Source organism: Aquila chrysaetos, chromosome 17 (genome assembly GCF_900496995.4).
Source record: "Aquila chrysaetos chrysaetos chromosome 17, bAquChr1.4, whole genome shotgun sequence".
In the NCBI taxonomy this organism is placed as follows: Eukaryota; Metazoa; Chordata; class Aves; order Accipitriformes; family Accipitridae; genus Aquila; species Aquila chrysaetos.
Genome location: NC_044020.1, coordinates 9,248,183 through 9,268,197, shown reverse-complemented (window position 1 = coordinate 9,268,197; position 20,015 = coordinate 9,248,183). Strand labels below are relative to the sequence as shown.

General features: G+C 42.8%; 1 protein-coding gene across 2 annotated transcripts in view; it reads right to left on the bottom strand.

Moving 5' to 3' along the window:
• CREB3L2 (cAMP responsive element binding protein 3 like 2) overlaps positions 1 to 20,015 on the bottom strand; it is an 83,959-nt gene that overhangs the window by 15,397 nt on the left and 48,547 nt on the right. The window contains exons 3-8 of one of the 2 annotated variants that reach the window (XM_030040180.2): positions 9,354 to 9,520; positions 7,647 to 7,734; positions 5,636 to 5,814; positions 4,811 to 4,957; positions 3,041 to 3,099; positions 1,609 to 1,677 (exon numbers count right to left, since the gene is read on the bottom strand). In XM_030040180.2, coding sequence (XP_029896040.1) covers positions 1,609 to 1,677; positions 3,041 to 3,099; positions 4,811 to 4,957; positions 5,636 to 5,814; positions 7,647 to 7,734; positions 9,354 to 9,520 — 709 coding nt within the window. Of the gene's footprint in view, positions 1 to 1,608; positions 1,678 to 3,040; positions 3,100 to 4,810; positions 4,958 to 5,635; positions 5,818 to 7,646; positions 7,735 to 9,353; positions 9,521 to 20,015 lie in introns of both variants that reach the window. The other variant, XM_030040179.1, reaches the window with a different exon arrangement.

Genomic DNA, 20,015 nt, shown 5'->3' with positions numbered 1-20,015 from the left:
TTTACAAATTTCTCAGCACTTCAATTTGAAGCTTTAACAGATTTTAGATAGTTTGTATCTAAATAGCCAAAACGGCATTGCCATGAATTACAAGAATTTCTGTGCAGAGGGTCAGGAACATCTGCTTCTCTGCAGGAGATTACAAATCAATATAAATGCTATTGCAGAGGGAAGAAAACAATGCAACTCATCCCACGTGCCCAAAGTATGAAGGATTTGGAGATAATATCACTTAGCTAAGTATTTTTAGAGGATTTAGTATGAGAGAATTAAGATCATCAAAAAATAGAGAAGATGCTAAAGGTCCTGTGTAAAAGGATGGACAATACCAACACAGCTGTTCTCACGACTGCATCCACAACAATTCAAGAGATGAAAACAGCTGGCCAAATTTAGCTGAACTGGGGAGAAAAACTCTAGGCTTGACAGCATGTTGTCCCTGAGTGGTTCACCCACAGCTGCACCTTTCCTTAGAGCAGCTGGCTTCAGCACCTCCTGGGACAGATCCTGGGAGAGAAAACCCTACTCTACACCTACAGAACAACTCCTGGTTCTTTTATGTAAAGCCCTGAAGGAAGATACAAGAGGCACAGAAATGGCTTGGCTCTCTTCAAACAAACAGCAGATGTCTTTATGCATGAGCAGTGTGTGGGAGACACTCTACAGCAAATTACAGTGCTACAGGGTCTGGCTCCATGAAATCAGAGATTGGATCCGGAGATTAGAAACAACACATGCCACTCAATTAGCAATACACTGGCTGCCAGACAAGCTCTAAGGCCATTTTCCATGATTGTGGGTCTTATCTTCATGCTACCATCATGTTCAATGGTGGTTCAATGGTGGTTCAACCATCACTACAAATGCCTCTAACTAGAAGGTGTTAACAGTGGGCTTATCTAGTACCTACTCATAGGAATTTGCCATCATTAGAGAACACACTGAGCATAAGCCATGACTGACACTCCACTCTCAGCTAACATCCGATTAAAAGCTCAGCTATTCAACCCATATTCATGGCTATTTCTGCCATGTGTCCTTTGAGAAGCCACCACTGAGTCACCCATTTCTTCAGAAACGAAGAAACAAGAAGTTGATTTTCCCCCTTCAAATGAAGGAAATTCTGGGGTGTGAGATGGTTAGAAGGGTGCACAATAATTGCAATGACATCCAGTAGTCCAGAAGGAACTAACAATGACTCTTGTGCTTCAGCACTGTAACTCCTGGAAGTGTCATGCTCCAGGTCAAGGTGTCCTGTCAAAACAGTCTCTCACTAAATAAAGACAATTTGGACAGTTGGGCTGTAGGTTTTGTTTGCTACATATCACTATTCGTGTTTCCTTGGGCAGTGGAAGAGCTCAAAGAAGAGTACTAAAAGGTTTCTCTAGCACCCCACAGGCTAGCGAGACAGTTTAAGACCTGACATCAAAGTCTCTATGCTTTACATCACACTGTAGTCACGATAACTGGCCTTCCTCATCTTTCTTTGACATTAACCAGATCAGATACAGCTATTCTTCACACTTCAATTGATCTCTTAACTTCCAGATTTTCAGTTTTCACTGTAGTATCATGCTACAGTTTTGTTTTATTCCCTTTGTACCTTACCTGTTAGTATTCTCCAGGACTTCAACCTTCTTACGCAGCTCACTATTTTCATTTGAACAAGTCTCAACTCTGGAGACAACACAAGAAAGAGGAACGTAAAAAATCAGTTATTTATTAAACTTGCTTTCACAGAGATCTCTATCATGTTGCCTACATTTAATGAAAAGTTAAACCAACGAACTTTAGTCATAATCTTTAATCATACTTCATGGTGTAAAAGACATTGCAAAAGATACTACTGGCTGTGGAGCACCTGCTTACAGTGCTCAACTACATCCCAGCAGGTGCAGCTCATTCAGGGTGAGCTGTAACTACTTTTTGCCTCTTGAAATAGCAACAGCAAAGACCCTGCTCTGACTTTCTCTGTGCATCAGGCCATGGGACAGATACTTTAAAAGTCACAGAACGTGCTATTATTTATGTTGTTAGCAAGTATTTTGTGCAAAGGTGTTCAATGTGTGCATTTCATTGCTAGGATGAGGCACCAAGCAATTTAGTGAATGCCACTTTTCTGAAATCAGATTCTCGAATTTCAAGTTTAGGAAGGTCAATAAGCAAGGAGGATTCATTTCCAAGAGAGTGCTTATTTCCACACTGCCCCTGGAAACTCCCTAAACTAAAGTTGGTTATCATATGACATGCCACATACGAGGTCCAAGTGAAAAACATGGGACTCCTAAAAAGACAAACATGATCAGTCAGAATAGCTTCAAGAAAGGAGAAGGTCAAGTGAAATAGCTTTGATATCTGTATGTATGTAGTGGAATTTCACAGGAGTAACTCTGAGAAAGCAAGATTCATCCATAAAGAGATAAGAATAAAAAAAGGAAATTACATCAAGGATATCACCAAAGTTGGTACAAGGGGTTTAACAGATCCATCTGGTGAAGTGCATAAGAGAAATACTAGAACACTTGTCTGTTGAAAGGAAGATTAACTTGGGATATAAAACACTAATTGAGGGTTTGGCTCCTTCTTGCTAAAGGAAGCCGATGGGTCACATGCTGTTTTCCTGAGTCCTGCTTATTTTCCCAGGCAGTCTTGACTCACCCACTTCCTATTTCCGTCACCATCTGCACTAGAAGAGAGAATATATTCACTCTGAATCCACCTTTCCCTGGACACTGCCTACTCACTAGGCCAAAAGAATTGCATGAGGGGGAGGCCAATAGCAGATGGGTCTTGCCTTACTTAAGGTTTAAAGTCTTTGTCGGCATGTTAGCAACGTGTTGCAGGTAGACACAGTTATGAATGCAGCACCCCAGCACACATACAAGCAGAAGCCAGAAAAAGGGGCTTTTCTCAGTCATAGCCACGAGATGGCAGCTGGCACTCTGTGCACAAAACAGTCCCAGCATCAACAGCTGGATCCCTTCCCAGTCCAGCAACTAGTGCTATTGGCCCGCTTGAAACAGGAAGGAGGCTGGCTTACTTTTTTTCCAGACTGTCCATGTATTCTTTCTTTTTTCTTCTACTTTCCTGGGCAGAGATCTAAGGAAAAAGGAAGAAAAACACCAAATATTTGCATAAAAAAAAAGCATTGAGATGAATTAATAAACTGGTAAAAAGCCCTGATGTTATTAGATTCAAGCATCCATGCTGTTCTCATTTCTATTCCTGGCAAGCAAAGCACTGACTTGGTCTGTTTCCACATCCAGAAGCAAGACTGCTCCTCTCAATAGTAGGAAAGAGATCATTCCCTGCTCTTACAGAACTAACCTTAAAAAGTAAATCAGATTCATCTGGAGAGAATATCCCAGGACAAATACTAAAAGATGATCCCAGGACAATGCCCTGCATCTGGGAGAGGAAAAGCCCATGCATGCTTTAGAAAGCAGCTTTGTAGAAAAAGGCTTGGGGATCCTGATAAACAAGTCAAACGTAAGTCAGCAAGGTGCCCCTGTTGCAAAGGCAGCCAACCAGATCCAGGTCTACAATAACAAGATTCTAGCTAGCAGGTCGAGAGAAGTGGTTCTTCCCTTCTATTCAGCACCTGCAAGACCACAGTTGAGTACCGCATGCAGTTTGTGGCTCTGAAATAAATACTTTGGATGTACAGAAGCAAGGCCACAGGAGGACCACTGCTATAATAAGCATGCTGGAGCACATGACATATCAGGAAAGGCAGAGAAAGCTGGGTTTGTTCAGATTTAAGAGAAGGCTAAGGAGGGAATCCTATTGCTGTCTTCAACTATCTTGTGTAGCGAAGATGATGTCAGAGTCTTCTCAAGAGGCATACAGCAAAATGGCAAGAGGCATCAAATACAACTTTCAAGGGAAATTCCAATTAGACGTTAAGGATTCTATTTATTTGTTTTTACCACAAGAGTGGCCTAATACGGGAACAGGTTGCCCGGAGATGCTGGGGACTCAGCACCCTTTGAGACAGTAAAACATGACTGGACAAGTCCCTGAGCAACTTGCTCTGAGCAGACCCTGCTTTCAACGCAAGGAGTTGGACTAAAGGACCTCCAGAGATCCCCTCCAATATAAATGACCCTGATTATATGAAAGTGGTACATAAAATGCACAAGGTCACTTCCAAAAACTTTGAAAAAAATATTACAAGACCGAATTCCAATTCAGTGTGGGTAAATTTACACCTCTATCTGCAAAACCAGTAACAGAATGCATCAACCATCAAAGATGTGCTAATATTCTCTAGAACAAGTGAGCTGTCCAGGTCTGAATAAAAATGCTTGCCTCCCTATCACTAGGCTCTTCCCCATGTTCGAAGAAAGAAAAGACCTGTAGGGCATTTCACAGCCTTGGTATCAACCATTCATTTAAAGGTCATGGAATTCAGTGATCAAAAGACTGGGGCACTGAAATGCACAGTCAGATTTTAAACATGAAATAGTGGAAAAGAACATCTTCATCATCATGGAAAGAATACAGAGGTCTTTGCCTACCATAAGGGTAGGATTGTACTGTTCGTAAATGGAGCCAAGCAACAGCAACTTGATACCCTGCTTGCTAAATACTCCATTGTTCATGTGTTCAGGTGTTCACCTAGACAGAGGCACACTGTCACAGTGACAGCGAATTTGATGGATGTGTTTAGGAACAAAGAAAAACACTTTACTAAAAGACATCTTACAGCACTGAACAGTACCACAGACCATTACTGCAGAATTGTTGCAGCGTTTTTTTAAAATGAAGGATGAGTAGGAATTACCCAGCAAAGCAAACTAACATTTACCTTGTTCTTTATTTTCCTGCGGATTTTCTTCAGCACTTTCTCCTCTGCTTTTGTCAGGGGCAGTTTGGTAGGGATTGGGTACCCCTCTGCTATCAGCGTCCTCTTCTCCTCCTCTGTCAGGATGAGTGGGCCAGTCCCCTGTAATTTCTGCAAGTATCATAGAAATGAAATAATGTAACAGTAAATGCACACAGCCCTAGAGAAAAGGGTGTTAGGGAGGAGAGGCAGCAGCTTTCCCGCTTCAGAGAGGACTCTGCCTACTAAAACTGCAGCCTCTTGGAATTGGGAATGCATGGAAGGGGAAGACCTTGAAGATAGGTTCCATTCAGAGACTGAACCTTTGGGACAGAATTCCCTCAAAACAGTTGCTCTCGGCCCAGCTCTGCACACATTGAGGCCAACAGTAAAACTTTCCTTGGCTCAAACAGGGAAAGAGACAAATGAAAACCACTACTGGAAATCCCTCCCTGAAGATCACCACTTGCGCTTTCGACAAGACGAGGGGACAGATGCAGATCTACCAGGGACAGGTTAACCCAGCCAGGCCGGGCCCTAATGCAAAACACAATCCATGGTGGGAGAAACCTAATAACACTGTTGAACCCTGTCTCAGCTTAGAGGAGAGGCACACTGTTCTCTGTGGGAACGGAACAGACCAGTGAGCAAGAATTACTGGATCTGCAGTTTTGACCAGAGATGGATTCATCTAAAGAACAACAGAAAGGTAGCAAATCCATGGCAAAACCAGTAATTAAATAAAAAAAAAAAAAGAAAGAAAAAAGAGAGACAGATAGATAGATGCTGGAAAAAGCCAGTCCAACTTACATGTGGTGCAGTCAGGAGAGGGGAATTGGAGAGCGCTGAAGCTGTGCGTGATGTCATTTTAGCCGTGGCTTGTAGCTGGATTGGGCTTGAAGGAGGGAGCGATCTAGCTGGGCTCTGCCCTCCTTCAGAGTCACTGCCATGGCTGCTGGGAGGGGTTGGAGGCAAATGCAGGGGATCCACTGCTAAATGGCAAGCGACACATATAAAACAAGGTTTTGAGGTGTTAATTTAAATTTCCACTAGAGCCGCCACCACCACCACCACCCAGTTTCCAAGACTAGGACTGTCTGTTAAAAAACGGATCAAGCAAAAGTGGCAACTTGGAAGATTTTCAGAGTGTGCAGGTCTCCAAAGAAGGAATGAAACGCAGCAGCTATCTTTAAGTTCAACAGACAAAACAGGGCTCTGTGCATATACTCCAGTCATTTCTACCTACACTTCAGTTTCTCCTGCAAATGCTTTGAGTTTTAAGTATAACCCTCCAGTATAAGTCCCCTGTCCCCAGGAAACCACACTAACAGAGGGGCTCTGAGCCAGCCTGCTTTCTCTCTAAAAACAATAGCCTTTCCTAACTTTGCTGTGGATTAAACAAATCGCCAGTATTTTTCAAGAGAAGGGATCACGTCCAAGGTGTTATATGAACAAGAAGGAGAGAAATAATCTGCCTCCTAAGGCCCTGATTTGGCACAACTGGGAGGAAGTGACAACCTAATGACAGCAAAGGCTTTAATGTACTGATGGAGCAGGAGCAGCATAGGCAACCACCAGAGGTACCTCTCTCACACTGTGCTATCCAGGGCCATAAGCTAACTTCTACTGCACTTGCAGCCAGAAGAACCTGTGTTAGAATTGGCAAGCAAAGCGCTTATGACCAAATGGGTCTGGACAAGAGAAACAGGGCAACGTCTCACCTACTCATATTACATGGACAATTTAGCAGATGTCCAAAACAGCCATAACTAAGTCATTTTTTCTCTGAGGTAAATTTACAGCAATGAAAATTGGGAGTAGAAGATACAGGGCTGAATTTGCCACCTTCCACTTCTGTTATACTTTTGCAAATTTGAGTTGAAAAGATCAGATGGGCGGTCGGGGAGGAAGGAAGAAAAATAGTAAGAAAAAAAAGCTATTATACATGAGCGCTTTTTGTCTAGCATCTTAACTTTAGTAGTTGCCAGAAGATACACGCTTGAAAAACAGCAAGGCCCTTAATCCCACAAATTGAGCAATCGAATTTATGCCCTGGGTTGAGATATAGCCTCCCTTTTTCCACCTGCTACATCACTTGCTTCTCTCCCTACAGCAGTTCTACTTACCTACACAAATGAATTCACTAACTAATTCATTCATCAAGTGTTCCTAACTGAGATGCAGTTATCTGCTCCAATTCCAGCCCAAATATTTGGCTCTTTCAAACTTTTCTTGGGTTAACAGATTACGTGCCACAAAAACGTGTTTAACTTTCAGGGCAGGGATCATTGCTCCTCCTTCCTCATTTACAGATTAGTGCAAAGTGATCCTGGTCATTCTTAAAAACTCTACTAAAACTAATATGCTACAAAAAGACGGACCTAACTTTTAATTTCATATAAACTCACATCCTTCCTTTTGTATCAGAGGTTAAAACAGTAGAGTTTCCGGTTATGCTCTTCATGCTTTCTATGCCTTAGTTAAGTCCCCTCAAACTGATTTCTAGCCTAAATAATCTTGTACTTTAAGGATTCAAGCTCCCTCCAGCAACTGTATGATTATTAATATGCTACACACAAAAAAAGGGAACATTTTCTTTGTGATGAGGAAGGAAAAAAAAAAAAAAAAAAAGAAAAAACACATAAACGGGTCTCAGAGAGGCTGGCTCTTCAGCAGCCTGAGTTGAGTCCCTAGAAGGCAACAGCTTCAGCCTAAAGATTGACATGGCAAATGAGGAAGCCAAATATTTAATCAGGGTAAAGTACATTTATTGTGCATTCTGGTCATCTCCCCCTGCATTTTGAGTTGGTAATTAACAGACCTTCCTTAGAAGAGAGGTTCAGGAACTGATCCACTTCATGGGGCTCCAATTTAATCTCTGGAAGAACTTTCTGGCTCAGTGGTTTCATCTAGAAAAGACAAATTAACAGCATGAAAACCCAAAGCATACCTCTTAAAAATCTTAACAGAAGGATACAAGGACGACTTCTCCATAAATGGAGAGGTTCCCTCTCCTCCTGCTCTGCTACAGGCAAAGCTTTAACTGCTTCACACTGTTTGCTAAACGAGGCTACAGAGAATACTGCCCTGACTACTCCCACTATGGCTTTTCTTACTACTATATTTAGCTAAATAAAAGATTATGCCTCAGAGATGACATTTCAGACTGAAAGCTAGCATGCAACCCACTCAAATTACTTCTCTTAGCAACAGATCTGCTGCTAGGATTTGCCGGACCGCACAGTCTGTTTGAGCAGAGACAGAAACACTCCTGGCAGTGGGGGAGAGCCTGTTCAAGACTGTTGTCATATGGGAGCAAGAGCAAGGTGCCAGTCACTGAGCTCCAGATTATCCAACCCAAGTTAACTTCACAGTGTGGAGGAGCACGAAAAGAGACAGTCACAGCTGACCAAAGTCTGGAAGACATCTGTCTTGCCCTGTTGACAGGGCTGGGGAACCTGGCTGCCAAGCTGTTGCTCAGAGTCTGCCTTTCTGCTACAGTCCCAAGCTTGAGGAAGTAAGTCTGGCACATCAGCATGTTCATTACAGCCAAAATCTCTCTCAATAACCTGTGTAACTAATCCATGCAATGGTAATGATCCACCAGCTAGTCCCAATACACTCTTTGAAAATCATGGCATCCCAAGCTACAGCAGGACTACATACCAGGGAGAGCACATTCAGACTAGAAGAGAATTATGGGAACCTTGTGTTTAATTTTTTCAGTTTCTCATAAAATAATTTCTGTTGCACATATTTCTGATCCACATTCAAGTGGAAACATTTATTTTCAGCGTATACTAACTCCACCCAGCCTGGACCAACATTGCACCCTGGGGATTGAGAACAGTCATGCTTCTTCCTCCACTGACAGGGGACTCTGGTGAGCCATCAGCTGCTGCAGTTCATTCTCCTTAACCCAACCACAGCCAAACTAAGCCCTTGAGAATGCCCACTGGTTGCTCCAGCTGTGGTCAGAAAGGCATCACAAATGCTCCTTACAAGGCAGGCTGGTCTGGAAGTAGCAGCAGATCGAAATGTCAAAGCTTCACAGATCTGGCAAGAGTGACTTAGCAGACAAACAGGGAAACTCTCCAGTCATTTCAAGTAAGGAGTCTTGTTCTGATTAGGGGAAGGCACAGCAGCACTAAAGCAGGTTATTATGGAAGATACTTAACTTGTCACGGGCTCAATAGGGCAAATGGGTTAGTCAGTTCAGGTGGGACTGATTGATTAGAAACCATTTAAATATTTCTAAAAACACATGAGCCCCAGGCTTTGGGGCTAGCACAGAAGAGAAAGTTGTGCATCCAACCATTAAGACCTGAAGATGCAGGTAAGTTTTTTGAAACACAAGCTCTTACAGCAGTAGTGGGACACCAGCAAACATCAAAAACCATTAAAGCAGACTGCAGTGCGCACCCTGAGTTGACAAGTTTTGGCACCAAGGAGGCTACACTGGTATGCAGAGTCTTAGGAGAATCTGTAGCTAATTGTGCAGAGAGGAGAACAGAAATTCTGCAAGTACCAGGGCATCCGTATGTAGCTCAGGTTGTTCCCCCTCCAGCGATGTGGCTGTGACAGTGAGACTGACTGAGGGAGCAAGGCCTGATGTCTCGCACAACACTGGCTCAGTCTTTATTGCTGCTGGAGTAAGCTCTGTAGCCAGACACCATTCCTCATTTTCCAGGTCACCTGCCAGGGAAGGAAATTGGACACCACATGTTTAGGTCAGAGACAAAAAGACTACAAATGAAAATAATGTCATTCCTCCTCCAGAGAAGGGAAACAAACACAGAAGGCATTTCAGTCTATCAACAAAACTCTGCCCTTACTATTCAGCTCTCCATCAATGCAGACAACCATGCCATTTCAGGGCTGTAACCTAATCCTAGCCCCAGGATACAGAGAGGAGCAGTGAGGAAAGACACAGAGCACTAATCACTGTACATTGCCGAAAGCTGCTAACACATAACAGAACAAGACTAAACAAGCCATTGGGTAAAGCAGCCAGGGAGCCATGTCCTACACACGCTAATGCCTGCTGACTCAGTTTTATTCCTCCTTGTAGAGATACCATTTAGCCAGACTTCTGCTCCTTCTACTGCTTGCAATCATCAAATAGCCAGAGTGGTGATACCATACTTTTAAGAACAAAGGATTTTTCACTCTCTCAACTTCAGAATTTTCCCCCCAAGGATTCATTTAGTAAGTATAAAAGAGGATAAAGGCTTTGATGATTTCACAGGACCACCACTGCCATTGTGATCATGCTAATTTCCTCTCCAGAGCCTCTGGAAGTCACAGCACAGGATGCATATTTTTACTGGCAGCAATGAAACTTGCACCACGTGTTGGCAGAATTGTTCCCTAGCCCCACTTACTGCAAGCTCACTCATCAGGAGAAGTCATGCAGCTTTTCACTGGACAAAGCTGAAAGGTTTGCCTTGCACTGTCAAGAACTGGGAGAAGGTTGGCATGGTAAGTTGGTAGCTCCCCATTTCCATTCACGAAAAAGCCACTGTTTGGCTTGCTGAGAAGGGACTTATTCTCCCAGGTCTAAAGTATGATAGAGGATCAAGAACTTGGGAAGACTCAAACTTTAAAACAATTCCACAAGGCTATTAACAACCCCACTTAGAAAAAATAAAATAATCAAATGCATTTTTGGCAGTTGCAATTCTTAAAAAATCTTAAAAAATCTCCCATCCCTACTGCTAGAGTTCAGTCATATCAGTTCTTTTCGCTTGCAGGAGAGTACCCTACACCAGCTGTACTGCATCCCAACAGCATACAGAACAGTCCTCTGCCACAACTCGTCAGTAGTTGAGAGGCACATCCATTAAATCAAGCAGCTGAAATCTGAGGCCAAATATACATAAGAGTGTTGATCTTTCTTTCAAAGCTTTCTCCTGTCTTCATACAGAGTATTTACTGCCTATATGGAATTAAAGCAGAAAGCACGCACGTACACCACACAGCTAGTAAACAACAGAGCTTTGAATTAACTGCATGCTGCATCAACACCACGGGAGGCAGCCACAGTGCTGTGGCTGTGCCACCAGAAGTCTGCAAGGCTAACGCAAGACCCTTACACATCTGAGCATATCAAGGTGTTGAGATGCCAACAGAGTTCAGCTGCAAACAGGTAACAAAAATAAGAGCGGGTTACAGCCTCCGTGCTGCTGTCTGCCCTTGCTATTAAGACCACACACATATACAGCACACAGGCACTGGGCAGAAGCTGGGTGACTGGAAGAAGGGAGAAGCGTGTACATCTCCAGTGCTAGTAATTACTTCGTGGTGGGACCTAACCTCCACCGCTGGCAAGGAAGGAGGTAATTTGAGTAAAGATACACCAAGGAATTAAAAATGAAAAATACCATTCCTGTAATCAGAAGCTCAAGAACAGCGAGCCCAGCTTTGCCAAGAGAAGTAACTGTACAGCAAGGGCTAAACACCATATTTAAGTTTTTGGAGAGCTTACTCCCAAAGCTTTCTGGGAAATGCAGAAATACAAAAATAGAAGTATTTATGAAAAAAGAGGTAGCATTGTCTAAATATTAACTCAGGAGAGAGGACATTGCTCTCTTTCAACCCTCCCTGAGCGTCTCTACTCACAAACACAAGAGCACAGCTCCCTCCCTGCTGACTGCAATGAAATATTCAGTGGATCCCTAGCTTGCTGTGTGTGGATCATTTCGGGTAAGAGCTTTAAAGTGGTATCTTTGCCTGGAAATCCAGAATCCCTTGGCAAATGCAACTTTCAAATGCTTGTTTGGATAACTTCTGCCAAAACCTCCCCCACATCGTGTTGTGCAGAGCCTCCGCTTGCTGCCTGTTGCACCTCTGGGTCGAGCTATACCACAGCAGTGCTATCGTCTGTAATCTACTTCAAACTCCCTTTGGGAGGGAAGGCTACATATAAATGAGACTTACCAGTGAAGCAAGTAATTAGCCTTGAACTTTCTGAGATTTGTATCATCATGCAAGCGGAAGAGAAATCTAGCCATGGGTGCCCAGCAAAACAGGGCATGTCCTCTAAGGCTGCACTTTCTGATGTTTATAACCTCTAATCCCCATACTCATCATGAGGATTCAGCTCCTATAAGACAGCAAGATATGCTGGCCTTCAGCTGGTCATTTTACTCCTCTGGAACCTGACTTTGCTGATTAACCTGACATCCCCGCCATCACCACTTAGATCCGCACAAACTGCTCAGAGTTATTCTAGGCTTTAAAGCCAGTCTAACCAGTTTGTAGGGTTATGGACGGTTTTCAGCGACAGCAACACGCCGCATTTAACACTGAGATAACTTTGAAGAACTGCATCTAACACTTTTTTGACACTGCCTTTTATGATGCATGGTGACAGCTGTCATTCCAGATGAACAACCGTGTGAAAGCAAGAGATGGAGCAACACACTGGTCGAATCTCACCTTGATACTCCCCTCTCCCTAGTTTTTCCAAGCCCCTGTTATGCATTCACTATCATGGTCAGTGCTGTGCAACAAGTTACTTTTTTTTTTTGACACATTCCAGCTTCGGAAGTCACCAACGATCTCTCCTCTGCTCCAAGAGAGCTGCAAGGACATTTCCCAACTCTCCTTTCTCCTCTTCGCGAGCACAGTGGCTTGACATTATCTGAAAATCATTCCTAGTTTATTTTTATAATAGCCCCTTAGCACCTTAGTCTACTCTGCCAAGCACTGTACTAGCAGAACAAAGTGGCAGCCCTTCTCCCAAAGCCCTTGAGAATGTTGCACAAAACCAGAAAAATTTAGGCAAACAGGAAAAATTGAGCAGGCTACAGAATACTGGTCATACTGAGAGGCATGGCACACCCACCAAGACAACAGTATTTCTGACAGAGGGCTATGGGAAACCGTGAGAGAGGTTTCATGGAATAATGAGAACAAGCAAGAAGGTGCACATGAAATACCGAAATGAAAGGACAATGGAGGCTGTCTTAAGGGACCCACTGGAGGAAAAGGGAGGTGTCTTCTCCAAACCGAGCAAGACATGCTGTAGAAAGAGCAGATGACTGGTGTCAAGAAATTGAATGTGAGTGTTTATATTTATATTTGACATGATCCAGGAGCTACACCTGAACTACTGAGACAGAGTCCAAAACAAAAGGCTGAGAAAATTATCTTGGTGATGGTATTCTAGACAGATATGAATAAGCAATACTGCATTGCTAAGGTGAGACAAAATATGCTGCAAATCATTCATATATAGAGAGAAGAAAGCCTAAACAAGAGGTTTAGCTATCCAAATGGCTAGGAAAATCCACATCCTCAAGATGGTCACTTTGGCTGTTAAAAATCTCTTCTCAGGCTTCAAAGCACTGATTCCAAAGTTGAACAAGGGATATTGGCTGTCAGTCCCCTTTCCCAGCTGAAGTTTCCTATAAACTTCAGAGCCCTATCGTGCAATGACTGTTTAGATGAGAAGCATTCCCCTTCACCTACCCTTTCATAAATCCGTGAATGCCAGGCATTTTGGCATGCAAAATACGTCTTTTAAGGCATCTACACAGTACTTAGCAAAATCCCAGCTAACGCTTCTGTGTGCAATGCGCTAGCACTGTTAAATTCCACACACAATGTTAACCGAACATTAATGTTGCAAAGCACCCAGGTATTAAGAAATACCTATGAAGGTTTAATTCAGTGTACTTTTGCACATTATATACACTTAAAAATAGGAATGTTTTAATAATGTGTTCAAACAATTTCTCTACAGAACCTGTGCCATACCCAACAAGCAGAATGCATGGCACTCCCCTAATTAAGGAGCTATTCCATGTTTTGTTATTCTCATTGTCTCATGCACAGCCTCACCTGTCCTTTACCGAATACAATTCAACTTCTGTTCCCACAGAGCTGTTTAATTCCCTCCTAGGGAAACGCTTCACCAACCTGAATTAATTTCCATAGCGGTCCTGAAAATTCAAGTGAGCCATGGAGAGATTAAGGCCAAAAAGTATCTAGTAATTTAAAATGGCCAACTGGAAACAACTAAAATTGGATTTTTTCAGATGATTTAGCACTGTTGTTATACTTTATCAAAATACAGTATGCATTGAGTTTTCAGGTGCAGCTGTAAGCATCTACCACTTCTGCAAGTTAAACGTCAGTTTCAAATCAAGCATCCAAAAAACCCATTCATCACAGCAACCCAGAGTTTGTGACACATGCATCTAAGATTTTATCTTCTGCGTCCAAGACTAAAATTACATTTCTTCGGAAAGCTTTTATGTGCTGCTTCTGTCATCAAGCTTGTCCCACTTTTCCTGCAGACTCTTGTTTAGCAGGCATCTTCCACTTTCTTTTTTAAAAAAACAAGGCAGGAGCCTTACAAAATGCCAAAGTAAGTTCAATCAGTGTACTAAGCAATGTTCTCATTGATAGGAAAAACTTTAAACATGTCCTCTTCTTTCCCAGCTGCACTCATCACAAGTCCAGCTTGGTCCCAGATACGACATGCAATGTGTTGTAAGATGCTGTGTACGTGGTACACAACGCAAGAGAGGAAGCTCATAATTCCCTCAGTACTGTAAGTATAAGCACTGCATGTCATGCATATCTACAGCAAGGTGTCCAAGTAGCAGACAAACTCTTTCTGTCCTCTGTCTTTATTTCAGAGGCCCTAATCCTGCCCCAGGTTCCATCATCTGCAGTTAAGATGGGCAATGCTGGTAGTATCTATTCAACATACCACAAGTGGACTTTCCCTTTTCACTTTCCTTTTTCCAGATGACTACACCTGAAAGGGAAAAGGCTATGCAACATTTTGTACAATGAAAGCTTAAGATCTTTAAAGTCCATTATGAAGACTGGGTTACGCACAAGTGCTTGGTTTTGGGTACACAACACACCCAAGTCAACTTCTTTCTATCCTGCACACCACATACATTATGATGATAGTTTTCAACAGAAATGGATTTCAGTGCTCCTCTAAGCATCACAGCTATAGCAATAATCAGTATGTGTGATTTGGCATACATGAAAAACACACAACCAAGAAGGGCTGTGTTTGTACATAGCAGAATTAATATATGCTACTGCTGTGTTTATTGAAAAAAAAAATAATATATCTGTATTTGTATAGAGATATAAAAAAAATGAAACATAGTCTCTTAATGACACCATGTGCAGCTTTCTAGGACACTCATATTTCTCTGAAGAATGGCAACATTTTGCTTCTTTCCTTGTTCCATATAATATTATGGGAAGGCAGGGTAGGAAAAGTGGAAAATAGGGTAAAAAATGCTTACTTCAACTGTACAGTTTTTTTAATATCAGAGTTCCCAGCAAATTTGGCTTTCCTTTTTTTCATTATTTCTATCCAACATTATTCTACCCAACTAATTCTTCAATCTTGTCCAACATACCACCTCCTTTCCTGAGAAAAAGTAAATCTTCTCCAATATAGACTAAATTTCACCCTCTGTGATAGATGTACAGAGGAAACAGAGCTTACAAAATAACTAAAAAGATCTCCCTTGCTCCCCACATTCATTTCAGCACTATTCATTACAGAGTTTAACAGAGGCACTTTTTGCATGGATAACCAAGTTGCATCAGTGAGTTGCTGTGTATTTTTAAATAAATGTAATTAGAGATGCACTCTGCACCTCTCCTCACCACTCCCAAGTACAGAGAATGCAAGTATTCAGAGAAACAACATGATTTTCACCTTTTTTTTCCCTGCAGTAAAAAGGAAGACAGCATCACTAGGTAAACAAACATGCATGAGGGGCGTACCACTGGACCTAGGGGAAAAAAATAACCCCATACCACCATTACCACCATGACAGATGGTAATCACACAGAAAACAGATGCATGCACAGCATGTCATTAGAAAAAAAGCCTGCAAATAAGACCTGTAGAAGCATCAAGGCATATCCTTATCTGTATAAGCAGAATGAAGAGGCAGCTCTCACCTCTTCGAAGTTCACTGTCCAAGCAACAGATAAAAGAGTTAGAGAAACTTAAGAAGACCACAACAGACTATCGGGCAAAGTGAGTTGCACGGGTATCAGAATAGACATCTCTGGACAAGGTAATGCAAGAAGATCCCTAATGAGTCAAACTGTTCTCCAGCCAAGAGTATTTAAATAATACCCCTCTTCAGCTGTGTCATGGATTTGAGCAAAAGGGCTTCAACCAATTCCTTTTGATCCATGACAGACCTTGTACTGCCATCATGAACTACAGGGCTTGGATGCACAGCCCGCATGGCTTCTGTACAGCTGTGCCATGTACAACAGTATGCAGTCTCAGACTCGGCTCATCACATGTTAATAAGACACTTTGACTCAGATGGTGCTTAAACTTGCACCAAGGGTCCACATTTGTAAAGCTGTATTTTGGACAAGTGTTTGGTCCTTTCCTGGATCCTACCTCTGAGGTTGCCACCCCTATACAGCTAGCAGCAGGATCCAAGGGTGCTTACTAGCTCTACACCACAGAAATACAACTGCAAACTGGGAGCTGGCTAACTGCAAGGGAAAAACAACTCCTGGAAGAGGCTCACAACTTGTTTGCAGGGGAAATGGCTGCTCACTCTCTGTCGGCAGAAACACCTCACCACGAACCCGAAAGGGCCTCTGCTGATGCACAGGTTCTGGGCGTGCTGCTGGACATGCTGCTCGCAGGGAAGTTCAGCGTCCCCAGCTCTGCAGTCTGAGCCTTTCCAGCCTCCCAAAGGCAAGTTGGACCTTTCTGGAGGAATAACTGCTTCCTTGTCTTCCCCCTGGGCTTGCACCGTTCCCAGTGCCCAGCTCTGGGCTCATGTAACACCCCATGGCAGACACAAGCCCTGTTTATCATGCCTGAAATGCTGAACTCCAATGCCACTGCTGCTACCCCCCTTCTCCTCCATGAGGTGAGAGCCCACATTCATCGACAAACAGTTTCTCTTACAGATTTTCCAGATGGCATTTCCCCCTCCCAGCATGCACACACACTCCCACCGCAAATAATGAAACCAAAGCCCTCGAAACAGCCTTGACAAAGGAGATACTGTTTGACTACCAAACATTGGGGTCCTTTTTAAAGTGCCAGGAAGGGAAAATTAAATAAATGGGCAAAGATGAGCAGCAGCGATACACAGTAATCACAAAGCACAGCAGAAGTAGCCTTTCTCCTAACAAAGGATCACCAGTCACACCGGCACCCCCCCTTTGAGTGGCACGGAGTCCATCTAAAACCCACAGATTATTTGTACCACTATCAAAGTTATTAAGATAGAAACAAGGACACATTGTTCTCCCATACCTAAACAATCAGGGTCAATACCCTCTTTCCTGCAGAGAATTTGACAGTTTTCAATCAGAATCATCTTGTCACATACAGCCAGCCAGGAGATGTCTTGGGGTTACAGGTTCTGCTTTAACCTCCCTTCAGACTAAGACTTTACACAAGCTTAGCTATCAGTTGGGATACTGTCCCTGATGTTTTTAATTATTTTGCTTAGGGGTAGAAAAATGTTATTTTTATAGCATCGCCCTTTATATATATGGGAGTGAGGCACAGACTGAGATGGTAGCTTGGATTTACAGCCTTAAAGCTTGATACTATTAAATGTCCTGTAAAAGACTATGGTTTGTGTTTTGGTTGTTTGGTTTTTTTTTTAAAGATATGTGAAAATTATCCACAGAAGCACCGTGTTCAAATAAAACAGTTCTCTCTCACCTATCTGTATTTTTCTCCCCACAACCCATGTGGATGTTGTGAAGGCATATATCTATTATGGCAGCAATCAGGCTTCGACACACTTTAAAAGGACTTGATGCTCACAGCACATAACTAAGTGAGCATGAACTCCCAGTGCAACACTACGGAGAGAATGAGATCACTGGTTTCAGAAACAGCAGGACTGGAAGTAGGAGGAGCATTCCCCTAATATGCATCATTAGGGAAACTATTCCTGCGAAATCAGCTCCTGTGGTCACTTGACACAGAGTTTTGAAAAGGAACTGCAAATGTCCCTTTGTTTAGAAAGGAACTGCAATAGCTCAATGTCCAGAAGAGAGCCCCTGTAGGGAAACACCAAGGAAGTGCAGTTCATTTAAACTGTATCCAAGCAGAAATCAAGAGGGAACTTAATCACAGCCTACAAACACCTGGGGAAAGAGGTTTCTGAGAGCAGATGGTTCTTTACTCCAGCAGGAACAAAGGCCATAAGGAAATTTCATATGTGGAACTGGAAGCTAAAGGATGTCTGACTACAAATAAAGTTGTCAATTATTAACAGTAAGCATAAGTAAGCACCAAAATGTCCACCTCTAAATCAAAACTGACATTTTTCAGACACACTGCTGCCCAAGTAGAAGTTACAGGCTTGATTCAGAGTGACCTACTGAGATTTTGGACCTTGGATGTGTAAAAGTTCAAAACTCTTCTCATCCTTTAAAACTGCAGATGCTGACAAGAACTGACTGCTACCCTTCCACACAAAAATCACCCACATACAGGCTATCATGACCAAATGGCTTCCTCCTCATTTCCTAAATAAACACACAAAAATAAAAAACCCACACAGAAAAAAAGTTGCATTGGAATGTGCTCACAAAAGTTATCAGTATGGCTTTGACAGCATCTTTTCAAAACACAAGTGAGTTTCTTTGTCCAGTTCCATTTTCTTTAAAGTCAGGGCAGAGGAGGTTCCATGTTCATTGTTCACATTTCACTGATTCAGTATTTGGAGAAAAACAGACAGAAGCAGGACAATGCAACCCTCTCTATGTACAGAGCCTATATAAAAAAAATAAAATTAGGATATATAATATAGCCTACTATACATAACAAATATATTATGACTTATATATATACACATATATTATATGTTTGTATATATATGTATACATATAAAATATATGAAGACCACCCTGAGCCTCAAGCCTACAGGTGCCTCTGTGAAGAGACAGCACGTGACATTGATTACTGCTTGTGGACTCCATACATAAGCAAGCATTTTCCTGTACAAAGCGCTTCCTGAGATGAGGGCTGGATTTATCGTTGACAGGCTACTTGCCCTGGAGAATTGGGAGCCATATACAATGATTTTCGGGGTTTTGTTTGTTTTGGGTTTCTTGTTTGGTTTTTTTTTTTCTTTTTCAAACCATGTAGGGAGATAAGAGTTGAAGCTTAAAAGGAAAATTTGGGTTTTAAAAGCACATTACAGGAAAAAATAACCTCAGCAGTAAGAAACCCAGTAACAATACAGGTTATATTCTGCGGCCAGCCCCAGTTTTGGCACAGCTAAGCATAAAATAGAAACATACCATTTCTGCAATCAGTCTGTCAAACCTTTAGCCAAGACAAGCCGCTTCAAATCCAACAGTAACTTCAAAGCATTCCTAGGCAGGAAAGCAGGAACAGGAGGGGCAGGTGGGGACCAAGACTAGTCTCAAAAGCAGAGCCCTCAGGGGATGGGGAAAGGAACGCACCCAGCCACCTGGCCACATTTTGAGGAGAGAAACCATACAAATGACTAGTCGGCTCTCCACTGTCTGAGCCCCACCAGGCTCACAAGCTAAAAAACACACACAAAAAGCAAACACATGCCCACTGCAAACCAACCTCTATCACTTGAGCTGATCCAGAGGATGAAGAGCCTCAGACAGACGCTGCAGCCTCTGTCTCCACATTCCTGCTGCACACCAGCCCCTCAGTATTACTTGTACTTGGTTCTCCCCTATGGATCTCACACATCTCTCACAAGGAGCAGCCACTGTCCTAAAGTTTGTGCCTATGGCTGACAAGGTGAAGCATCGGAGGGCAGGCAAGGACCCTACGCTCGCATCTCAAGTCACACAGGAGGCTAACCATAGTCCCTGCTGAAACTTGGTTCTTGCCTTGCTCCTGGCTGTCTGATCCACAGGTCTCCCTTTCCAAAAGGCTACAAAGACTGGAAAAGTGAAGACAGACATGCACCAGCTGTAATAGAAAATAAAGCTTTTTCCCCTAACCATTTACAACTGTCAGAAGTGAACCTGTGCCCCAAAAGGCCCTGATGCGCAGCAAAAGGTCTCCCTTACCCATCAGCCCTATTCCCAGCCTCCCCTCCCACCTTCATTTCCTTCCAAGAAGTATTTTCCACTTCACAACTACCCACTGTGCTTCGTCGCAGCTACTCTGCAGTTGTCTCAAAAAACCCAGGGCTCGCAACTAGAA